At 32.6% G+C, this 12847-nt stretch overlaps 1 protein-coding gene across 3 annotated transcripts in view; it reads right to left on the reverse strand.

The window, feature by feature from the left end:
* The window catches only part of LOC134712455 (uncharacterized), a 38104-nt gene that overhangs the window by 18591 nt on the left and 6666 nt on the right, over positions 1 to 12847 (reverse strand). For all 3 annotated transcript variants that reach the window (XM_063574004.1, XM_063574002.1, XM_063574003.1), the window contains exons 2-5: positions 11985 to 12071; positions 5225 to 6090; positions 4260 to 4390; positions 3412 to 3531 (exon numbers count right to left, since the gene is read on the reverse strand). In XM_063574004.1, coding sequence (XP_063430074.1) covers positions 3412 to 3531; positions 4260 to 4390; positions 5225 to 6090; positions 11985 to 12071 — 1204 coding nt within the window. The remainder of the gene's footprint in view (positions 1 to 3411; positions 3532 to 4259; positions 4391 to 5224; positions 6091 to 11984; positions 12072 to 12847) is intronic.

Genomic DNA, 12847 nt, shown 5'->3' on the forward strand with positions numbered 1-12847 from the left:
AACCTTGCAACTATTGGCCTCGTCCCATTAAAGCCCTGTTTTCCATACCGATGGGCATTTCCAAACTCTATTCGATGGTTAATTTTAAGTTCGTTGTGTAAGAAATTTCTAAGTTTTTCTTCAACATGCTCATCCTTCTGGTATTGTAGACCAGAAAATATCAGATTATTTTTCATGGAGCGACACTTTAAATCTATTAAACTTTCTTCCATTTTTTGAATAACGTTAGATTGATCGGTGACTTTTGCGGTGTTTGATTTTTCCACTTCCGATCCTATTTTTTCAATTTCAAATTTCAGCTCTTGAATTTCCTGTTTATTCCCGGTACATTGGTTGATCACGTCATCCACCACTGTGCTTAAACCTATAAAACTGTTCTCAGTCTGTTCGTTTCTTTCATTTATAGTTTTGACCGCGTTCTTCTAGCTTGAAGGTAATTCGTTCTATTTGGTCAAATTTCCTCTCAATTTTACCCATTCTTTCCTCCATTTTAGTAAGTGTCTTTAATATTTCTACAAGAACGGTAGGTTCTGCAATTGTAGCTTCTTCATTTGTATATTCTTTTAAGTCATGTCACATTAGCATTTTGACTTATTCAATTAATGCACATCAAGTTTGGCAAACAGACTTCAAAAATATAAATGAATCAATGCCATGTTAGTAAATTTACTGCAGTTAAGTCAGCAGTGGTAGTGAAATAATAAATTTTTTTGTGCATCCTACTTTCATATGTACACTCTGCATACTATCCTATACACATACTACCCTGTATTAAGTGAACAAACTTACCATCAAGTGTCTAATGTCTCTCATCAACAAACTTACCATCAAGTGTCTAATGTCTCTCATCAACAAACTTACCATCAAGTGTGTCATGTGTCTCATCAACAAGCTTACCATCAAGTGTGTCTTGTGTCTCACCAACAAACTTACCATCAAGTGTGTTTTGTGTCTCATCAACAAGCTTACCATCAAGTGTGTCATGTGTCTCATCAACAAACTTACCATCAAGTGTGTTATGTGTCTCATCAACAAACTTACCATTAAGTGTGTCATGTGTCTCACCAACAAACTTACCATCAAGTGTCTTATGTGTCTCATCAACAAACTTACCATCAAGTGTGTCATGTGTCTCATCAACAAACTTACCATCAAGTGTGTCATGTGTCTCATCAACAAACTTACCATCAAGTGTGTCATGTGTCTCACCAACAAACTTACCATCAAGTGTGTCATGTGTCTCATCAACAAACTTACCGTCAAGTGTGTCATGTGTCTCATCAACAAACTTACCATCAAGTGTGTCTTGTGTCTCATCAACAAACTTACCATCAAGTGTGTTTTATGTCTCATCAACAAACTTACCATCAAGTGTCTTATGTGTCTCATCAACAAACTTACCATCAAGTGTCTTATGTGTCTCATCAACAAACTTACCATCAAGTGTCTTATGTGTCTCATCAACAAACTTACCATCAAGTGTGTCATGTGTCTCATCAACAAACTTACCATCAAGTGTGTTTTATGTCTCATCAACAAACTTACCATCAAGTGTCTTATGTGTCTCATCAACAAACTAACCATCAAGTGTCTTATGTGTCTCATCAACAACATACCATCAAGTGTGTCTTGTGTCTCATCAACAAACTTACCATCAAGTGTCTTATGTGTCTCATCAACAAACTTACCATCAAGTGTCTTATGTGTCTCATCAACAAACTAACCATCAAGTGTCTTATGTGTCTCATCAACAACATACCATCAAGTGTGTCTTGTGTCTCATCAACAAACTTACCATCAAGTGTGTCATGTGTCTAATCAACAAACTTACCATCAAGTGTCTTGTGTCTCATCAACAAACTTACCATCAAGTGTGTCATGTGTCTCATCAACAAACTTACCATCAAGTGTTTTGTGTGTCTAATCAACAAACTTACCATCAAGTGTCTTATGTGTCTCATCAACAAACTTACCATCAAGTGTCTTATGTGTCTCATCAACAAACTTACCATCAAGTGTGTCATGTGTCTCATCAACAAGCTTACCATCAAGTGTGTCTTGTGTCTCATCAACAAACTTACCATCAAGTGTGTCATGTGTCTCATCAACAAACTTACCATTAAGTGTGTCATGTGTCTCATCAACAAACTTACCATCAAGTGTCTAATGTCTCTCATCAACAAACTTACCATCAAGTGTCTAATGTCTCTCATCAACAAACTTACCATCAAGTGTGTCATGTGTCTCATCAACAAACTTACCATCAAGTGTGCCATGTGTCTCATCAACAAACTTACCATCAAGTGTCTAATGTCTCTCATCAACAAACTTACCATCAAGTGTGCCATGTGTCTCATCAACAAACTTACCATCAAGTGTGTCTTGTGTCTCATCAACAAACTTACCATCAAGTGTTTTGTGTGTCTCATCAACAAACTTACCATCAAGTGTCTAATGTCTCTCATCAACAAACTTACCATCAAGTGTGCCATGTGTCTCATCAACAAACTTACCATCAAGTGTGCCATGTGTCTCATCAACAAACTTACCATCAAGTGTCTAATGTCTCTCATCAACAAACTTACCATCAAGTGTGCCATGTGTCTCATCAACAAACTTACCATCAAGTGTGTCTTGTGTCTCATCAACAAACTTACCATCAAGTGTTTAGTGTGTCTCATCAACAAACTTACCATCAAGTGTTTTGTGTGTCTAATCAACAAACTTACCATCAAGTGTCTTATGTGTCTCATCAACAAACTTACCGTCAAGTGTGTCATGTGTCTCATCAACAAACTTACCATCAAGTGTGTCTTGTGTCTCACCAACAAACTTACCATCAAGTGTCTTATGTGTCTCATCAACAAACTTACCATCAAGTGTTTTGTGTGTCTAATCAACAAACTTACCATCAAGTGTCTTATGTGTCTCATCAACAAACTTACCATCAAGTGTGTCATGTGTCTCATCAACAAGCTTACCATCAAGTGTGTCATGTGTCTCATCAACGAACTTACCATCAAGTGTCTTATGTGTCTCATCAACAAACTTACCATCAAGTGTCTTGTGTCTCATCAACAAACTTACCATCAAGTGTGTCATGTGTCTCATCAACAAACTTACCATCAAGTGTGTTATGTGTCTCATCAACAAACTTACCATTAAGTGTGTCTTGTGTCTAATCAACAAACTTACCATCAAGTGTTTTGGGTGTCTAATAAACAAACTTACCATCAAGTGTCTTATGTGTCTCATCAACAAACTTACCATCAAGTGTCTTATGTGTCTCATCAACAAACTTACCATCAAGTGTCTTCTGTATCTCATCAACAAACTTACCATCAAGTGTGTCATGTGTCTCACCAACAAACTTACCATCAAGTGTCTTATGTATCTCATCAACAAACTTACCATCAAGTGTGTCATGTGTCTCATCAACAAACTTCACCTTATCAAAGTACTCTGAGATTTTGGCTTTCCATTTAATTGGAAAACCTTTAGTAAAGTCTTTCACAACATCCTCAGTAATACCTACAAGCAAATACAATCTTATCAAATGTATTAATATTCTTAAGTTAATTTTTGTAAGTACTTAAATTGAGAATGGAAATGGAAACTGTATTCATGTCATAGGAAGAATATTTTTAGTGAGTGAAAAAGATTTTTTATTTCTAAATGAAAGGATCTATTTCAAACAAATCAAGAGAGATGTCATATGTAAGAAATTGATCAAGTTTTATGCATTTGAATATTTTTCAATTTTTCAATATGTTAGTAAAACAAACAAAAATGTATTTAAAATCAGCATTCCAAACTTTTGGTCATGTGTGTACTTGATGAAGGTTATTACAGGAACATGTGGAAAGCGAGCACATTGAATTCATACCATACTTTTTGAAATTCAACTTTGTCAGTCACAGAGGGTACATGTATTGTCTGCCTGTTGGCTTGTGCTTTGATTTTGGCATGAATTAAATGATTCATTATGTCAGTAGTTTGTTTGTTTGCAAAACTATGTAATTGTGCTCAAACTTAGGTTGCACCTCCCTAAGGCATATAGTTAACCATAGACAGTTTTGATCTGACCTGTTTTAAACATTCTTTGGGATTTTTAGGATCTCTATTGTTTTTAATTTCAATGATTTTTTTCCTACATCATTACATCAACAAAAAAAAGTGTTATGTTTGTGACAAACAATGTTCAGTAATACTAATTTTACAGTAATAAAAAGATCAATGTAAGTTGTTAATTAATATACCTGCTTCCAAAGCATCCTGTTTTTCCATATTCCCAATCAATCTATACTTGGATCCATTTAAAGTGCTTACTTCGTTCTTCTTAATACGAGTTGTCACTATACTACTTTGAAAAAACTGTTCATCATTTGGACTGGAAATAAAATAAATATGTAGGATACATGATACCTTGCCATATTATAACTATCAGTAATGTGATGCTGGATTGCTGTAATGTGATGCTAGATTGCTGTAATGTGATGCTAGATTGCTGTAATGTGATGCTAGATTGCTGTAATGTGATGCTAGATTGCTGTAATGTGATGCTAGATTGCTGTAATGTGATGCTAGATTGCTGGAATTATTTTCCTAAAGATTATGTTATGGATGTATTGCTATTATTTCTGGAAACAAGAAAGAATTTCAAATTTTGTTGTTTACAAGGACAAAGAATAACGCTCAAACCAGTGTTAGGGGCAGTCTTCAATTTTGATCATCAGGGACTTCACCTTTCATTAGTAACCTTAATCACCAAAATATATTCTACAGTAACATAGTTTGATATTAAGACATTTGCATAGAGCTTTTTTGTTTTAAATATGAACTACTTTCAGTTTGTTCTTTTTTGAATGGACCAGAGTTGGTGGAGTTACATTTTAAATAGTTTATATGAATTATTAGCCTTTAACATATATAAAATGTATGTGATTTCTAACTGAGGTATAGAACCTATATCTGGAAGTGCCTCACAGTCGTCTTTATGTTTGTATTGGTTTTCTTCAGTGTAATTGTAAGGCTTTTTTATGACAGTACAAGTTTGATTTCTTTGCCAGATTTATAATTTTATTAATTTCACTCCACGGCTCTGTTCTACAATTCACAGTATTGGCTTGCTTGTCAGTTTGCAAAGAAATCAGCTCAAATAGATTCTAGGGTCTGTCTTAAACTTGCAGAGATGTGAGAGCTTTTTCTTCTAGATAAGACTTACTTCTTTTTCCCTTCGACACAGATCCCTTTGACTTCAGGGATCGGTTTGATAATCCAGCTATATAGTTTGTATACGGAAGTGTCCGGTTCTTCATCATCTTTACATATCTGTAAATCATGGTTCTGTATCACATCACTGGAATTTGTAACCCTTTCAATTAATGCCTCCTGTATAAATTCATCTTGACGATTCATTGTCCCTACATGTGTGACCTCTTTCCTAGTCTCAACATTCACTTCTATTGGATATCTATAATCATTTGAACTGACATTTGAACTTGATTCAGGATCATGGTTTTCCTGGTTTTCAATAGAAATGCTTTCTAATTCTTTATTTGGTGATAGAAGTTTTATCTTTTTAAAAATAGCAGCAGCTGACATAGAAACTCCAGCAGAACTTCTAACTGATCTGTCTGTTAAAACTTCACTTTGAGATTCAGAAGACTCAACTGAATTGTTATAAGAAAAACTAGCACTGCTTTTATGGCCTACCCCATCCACCTCATCAAGTCTATTTAGTTTGTTATTATCTTGAATGTCGCTACGAAATGTATTGTTCTGCCAGGATGATCTACTATTGTTACTTATATCTCCATCAAAGTTGTCTTTTGAACCATTCCTTTGTATGTTTAAAGTTTCAGTGTTAGATAATTGTACAGCATTGCTCTGTCTAGGTAATTCAAGATTTGTGTAATTTGATTTCTGTAAACTCTGTTCATGAAAACTTTTAGAGGTATAAATAGCTGGAGGGGATTTAAAAGAATTTTGTGACTTCAACTGGTTAAAGATGTGACTTTTCTGTACATGTAGTGATTGTCCCTGTGTTGAAGTATTAACACTGATTCCTGATGAATTCATAAACAGATTCTGTAAAAGATTTACATGTATCAGTAATAATATAAACTTTATTATAGTCTCTATTACAGTAAATACATGTACAACAGTCTTTATTTTCATGATGAATTCTAGTTTGAAAGTGATGAAGGGAATTTGTATTAAAATTTACCAGTCATGCTGGTTTACAAGCAGGTAAAATAATCTAACCATTGTTTTTGAGTTTTTAATGAAATTATTAAAGATAGTTTAAGAAACAGGCATTAATAATAAAAAGATGTTAAAGGGAAACTTCGCAAAAAAATCAAAAATTGATATTATGTTCATTCTGTATAAAAATGCTCAAATTCAAAGATATTAAAGTTTTATTCCGCTAGATAAGCGATCACCATCGGTTTTAAATTTAGAGTGTCAATTCTCCGAGATCCGCCATCTTGTCTTCTTTCCTGATGAATAAAAACGATATGTCTATAAACCACAAAGAAACAAAACTACAGTAACCGATGTAGTCGTAATTGCGTGTCGATATCTTGTCAATCGTACGGTTGTTTAATCCGACTAACTAACTTGATACGGAAAATATTCTTACTTTTTTTTAAATACCATGGTCTGTTGTTTTTAAACTGTTGATATTGGAATTAGGTGAAAAGTCAAAGTTGAAATCATAATTAAGTGTTCCGTGAAAATTGTTTTCGAAAATCTAATTTGTTCATAATTCTTAAAAGTAATAAACTTTTTTCAAATATATTTTGATCTTCCCTCATCTGATCACCAGCATGGCTAAAGGTATTACTTCCAAAGGTATTGTGAGGGGTGTGAGGTGACACGTCCAGGTATTCAAGCGATTTCCTGTCGGGCTTGCAAGTTCATGCATCGTTTCACTTCTGCAGGTATTGATCAGTGTACACGGCTGATAACTTATAACTTATAACTTTCCATTTTGAACTATCAGATGTATAATATACAGCTCTGTCTTACTTGTCATTACTAAACACATACGCTTGTTTATAAATAACATTTCTGGTGTAAAGAATATAATTCATAAAAATATAAATAATACCCAAAAAATAAGATTTGATGAAATTAAAATCTATTTAAATATTTTTTCCAAGGGTGAATTTGGGAAAATGTAATATATAGTCATTGTCAATAGTGAAGGACAGATTGGAACAGACCAGAAATATTGATTTAAAAAAATGTACGCACTTGCAGACGATTCGTTTATACGACTGGATAGAAAGTTACGGAACAATAGCGCAATTTAAAATATATACGTGTATACATTGAACATAAGAAAAAAACATATATTTTGAATAAATAGGGGTTAAAGTGTTGTAAATAGACTAGTCCACGTATGCCAACAGTATGTAATCATTGAATGTCGATAGACTACAGTTGTATACCAAAAGAAGAAGAGAACCAATTTGATTTAAATACAGGTCGATGTATAAGTTTTGCTTTGGTTCATTGAAGCTGTGGACCTAGGAAAATCACAGATTTATATTTCAATAAGATTGTTCTCAAACAAAGGAAGGAATTCGTCATCACAATTGTTATATACGCCACTGGACGAACACTAATTATCCCCAGGGGATGTGAATATTTTGCTGGGAAACTTTTGAGTATCAAAGGTTCAAATTAATTTCGGGATTTATTTTCTTTCTTGGTGTTCAATAACAGAAAAAAGAATAAATTACTTGTTCGCTAAATAGGGGTATTCTTGTCAGATAAAAGAATTTTAGTTATATTTAAAAAATAGGGAAATATGACATTAAATTGGTTCTGTCTTTTTTTAAACATCGTTAAAACGATGTGTGTCTAAGGTGAACGCCACAAGAACCCTGTAATACTAGTACGAGAGTATAGCATGTAAACATTCCTTCTCAATAATATGGTTGTATTGGAAATCTTTTCATACAGATTGACAACTCATTGTCCGATATGCATGTAATATTTGCCACATGACGCCCATAGTTCTTTCTACCATCATCACCTTATTCTTTGATATTGCTGTAAACATCGATGGTTCACACCTAAACAAAATGGGAGTAATGAACCTTCAGAGCTTCTCCGTGTTATACACTTGTGAAATATATAGACGAAATTTCTGTATTGAAATGAACCTACATCTCACAAACAGGATTTTCAAATAACGATTTTGAGTAATCACCTTACAAACCAATATAAACGTATGGCAAGATATAACCATGAAGGAATTTAGTTTTTGTCAGACGCAAGAACTCATCACTATATCATAAACGTATACGTATATATATGCATACAGTTTCAAATATCAAGAACAAGCGGTCGATGTCGATAGTCTGTTTTCTAACTGTTCAGAGTTAGACATGTCACTTGTTCATTCTTGGAAGCCTTCATATTCCCCGTCTAACGATGGGAACTCTTTCTGATTGTGTTGACTATAAATGCGTGTATGGTAATTCTGTAGTTTATCTGTACAAGCGGTTGCATTTCCTCTCCTTTCCCAACAAACAAACGAACGAAACGCCACTAGTCTGATTTCTCTGGAGCTCATCCTCAATGGCTCTTATACGTCAGGAAACTTACATGTATACTAATAATGATTGTTTCATGAACAACGATGTATGAACGAACTATTATAAATTCGTCAATATCTGTTATGCATGACTAAAATATAACTTTTATTACAACTACTGTATTACTTATTTGGATTATTCAACATTGCACAAATATTATCATAGAATTTTTAAAAAATCCTCAAAAATTCTCAAAAAAAATAATGCCTTAGCTTAGATAATTGGTATTCTTTTCACAAAAAGTTCGTGTAAATGATTGTCAAATGAATTTAATTATGTAAGAATAAAATGTTAAAAAGAAACTAAAAAAAAATTATGCATGTTGTAGGTTGTATTTTTTTGTCAATTAAAAACTTTAAAATTGCAATAGTTTTATTAGCATTTAAACACAGCCAGCTTTGAATACAAGTTAAGAAATTCCGGTAAAGTCAATGATATCAAACAGATGTACAATGGTATAACGTCACGCACGCTGTTCCTACAACCCCGATGATTTAAAACATAATCTTAGAAATTTCCTCCGCAAAACAAAATAAAACGTTAACAAACACTAACCACTATAAAAACTGATTCAATATATGTTTTCCTTTATGTTCGTATAGCTCTTGGTCATATGCTTAGTAATATCTAGTATATTTGAGGATTAAAACAACAAAGCTATGTGAAAAAACGAATGTCCAACGTTACATTTTTGAACAACTGTTTTATCTCTTACGTACAGTGATCCTATTTCTTATTCTCTGATGTTCCCGAAACTTGGCAGAAGCAACGAAGTGTGTCAGTTCTTGGTTAAATTAAAGCCGTTTTTTTTTTGTCGAGTTTCGTTTGACTCGGTGGCTGCATATTAAGCTGGAATAAGAAAAATGTCCAATGACGTTTTTCGTTGACTTAACGGCTGAAAGGTAGTTTTATAAGAAGACATAGCTAAAAATGTCTAAAAAATGTGAGATAATTATAACATCTACCGAAAGAACAAACAGTTGCCTCATTGTTCGTGAGTTCAAAAATTGTAGATTCTATAAAACCATCTCTACACAGTCGTTTTTCAAGCGGTAGCCATTTTGTCCATGTTGATATTTCATTTGTCCAAGCACTAAATGCGGGTTTTTTACCTGATATTTCAATAAGTAATTTATAATTTACCAAAACAAAAGTTAGATACACGAAAAGAACATAAAGTCTAGATTCTCTTTTTATTAACTGCATGTTTGGGTCTTACAAGAATCAATTGCTACGAAACATTACAAAACGGTAGCCATTTTGTCCAAACGTCGAAAAACGTCGGAAAATCCAAACAAAGTTGAAACGGGTTTAGTTTCGACGTTACATGTGCAAAATTTGTTCCATTGTATATTCTCGATACTTAAAACAAATCGCGTGGGGGAATTTTGAAAAAATAGCCGGTTGTCGAAAAAAAACCACGTTGCATGTTTTCCATGAAACAGAGGTAACCGAAAGACTTATTGGAAACAGCGACAAAAACAGTTTCATTGAAGTAAAGCAACCCCGTATTATACGGACGATTCAGGAGAAGATTGGTACATTTCAAAAGCAAGCAACTTCAAATGTCTGGGAAAATAATTTTCAAGATCGGGTTTTAATAATAATTTTATTTAATGGTTATATTTCGGCAAGTTATGTGTCGAGCAAGTTTTTAATACAATTCAATTCAAATCATTAATCAAGGGTAAATATGTTTTTATTTACTTGCATCTATGCTTGCAGAGTGTCGGATATATTTGTATTAGGGTTGAATCAGGATATTAAAAATTTACAATGACAGATGGAATGCACCATGCAATTTTAGCAGCCTGCGATTAAAGTTTTGTTATAATTCATTTATTGAAAACCGTATTATTCTGTCCCATTTTTCCTTCCTTTTAGTTCATTACTTACGACAATGCAACATTTTAAGGTGAATTAAGGGTAAAAATTATTTAATCGATTTCCACAACTTGAGGTAAATAGACATAAAAAAATTAATAGAGACAGATTTATAATCAACCAACTACACAAAAAAGCAAATGCAAATTGAATAAATGTACGTCAAAAGTTTCAGAAAACTCTCTTTGACGTTTTGGTGGTGTAACGTCGTGTTGTAGGAACGTCGTGTTGTAGGAACATCGTGCGCAACGTTTATATCAAATTGGGTAATATTGCATTTAGTTTTTATTAAAGATTAAAACTACTATTTTTTGCTTCATATTTGAATCTTTACGCCAATTGCCGCTAAGAAAGTAATAAAAAATTGTTTCCTTTTATTTTTATACACTTTCGGAATTACGAATCAGAATTTTATTTTCAATTGATTTACACAATTTAATTATTGTATCTTTATTCTCATCGTGTATCAAATCTTAGTGTATTAACATCATGGCAGCATATACTCTTTCTAATCCTTTCTGTTTATCCTTTCCAAATAACAACATTTATACCTGTGTACGCTTGAACTCACACCTGCGGCTAAATAGCTACAAGGTAAACGAATTGACCTCAAGCCGAGAAATATACAGTGACCTTTACAAAATAATATACACACTCTGCTCACACATTAGTTGCATTGCAATGATTATCAAAACAATAACGGTAAATAGAATTGAAATATTTTCAGTTCAATATCAGTAAAAATGTTCAATAAATATTTTATTAAAAAAATCTCAACAATAATTAATTAAATTTATTCAAAAACATTTACTAGAGATAATTTTATAGGAGTTTAATTCAATCAATACAAAACGGTATATATATGCATATTCACTTTCGTTCATTCTTATATGGTGGTTAATAACTTCGACCATTCGTCAGCTGTGCGCTTTTAATTACGTATATTGTCGATAAGCTATAAGAGTTAAACAGATTTTATTTTTTCCCAGAATTCAATAAATCGGGCTAATACGTCACGACCCACTCGAGAATTCAACCAAAAAAGTTACAAATACTTGATTTTCTCCGTTATTAGAAGGAATATAAATTTAAAACTTTGCAAATGTGTTTTTTATGTTAAGATGAACATGATTAGATGATAAGTAAAAAATCGCGGAATTTCCCTTTAAAACTTATGATCTGAAGACAAATTACATGTTTCAATAAGTTGAAACTTTAGAAATGTTGTACTTTTGCAACTGTTGGACAATCCGTAGTAAGATGAGTTTAATTATTGTACTACTAATGTATTGTGATTGTGGGATTTAGTTTTTTAAGAGTTTGCCTTAGTGTTGAAAGTTGCAGCATTGACTTAACAATTTCCTTGAGGCAAAAAAAAAATGATTAAGTTGATTTTTTTAATAACTTGATTGAATGATATATATTTTGAATATATCCATTTCTCATTTGCCAAATCACAGTAGTTACAAATGTATCTGTGTATACCTTAGGAACTGGACTTCTTTGATACAACTCTTCAAACATATCTGGAGGTCCTTTGTTTGGATTTATTCTAGCCTTTATGAAACTCATCTGAAACAAAAAATAATTAATTCTCTAAATTTATTATAACTACAAAATATATTTTGCAAAGGACAGTGTGTTTACTCTAAAAGAAATTTCATAATCCACACAACTCTTGAAACAACAAATTCAGGTTATCTATCATATGCATACATTTTTCAATATTCAATCCTTTGCATGCAATTTGTAGATCTACATGGATGTATGAAGGACCAGAAGGGGGATTTTGCACTCACAATATTAGTCAATGTTTTTAACTTGTAGAAAGGAATGCAGGAGTTTTGAAAGTCAAGATATTTTTTAAACTGTCCTGTCTATGTAACATGTTTAATATTACATTGATGATCAGTATACTGTTTCGTGATTAATTTTCGAGCACAGTTTAAAGATAGCTACATGTATGTACAGATAATTTTACTATGATTTGGTTTTTCATCATTCCATATAGCATTGCATTGAACATCCCTTCATGACTTGCAGAGTCTGGGTCCTTTGCCCAAAATCATTAATTTTGCTTTCATTAGTGTACTTATGTAAATAAATAGCTACACGTAAATGATGTTTCAAATAAAGAAAAATAATTTTCTGTTGTTTTGAAATAAAATAAAGTGGCATTATAAAAACGTAAACAAGTTTTCCTTTATAAATTAACTTGGCAAGATGGATAATGAATATTGATGACCAAAGACTTGTAAAAAATAGATAGGCAAAAGGTTCCAAACAGCTATCAAACATGTAACTAACTGGAAATTATAGTTAATGTATCTTTCATTTTTTCTTTAAAA

Source organism: Mytilus trossulus, chromosome 3 (assembly GCF_036588685.1).
Source record: "Mytilus trossulus isolate FHL-02 chromosome 3, PNRI_Mtr1.1.1.hap1, whole genome shotgun sequence".
Taxonomy (NCBI): domain Eukaryota; kingdom Metazoa; phylum Mollusca; class Bivalvia; order Mytilida; family Mytilidae; genus Mytilus; species Mytilus trossulus.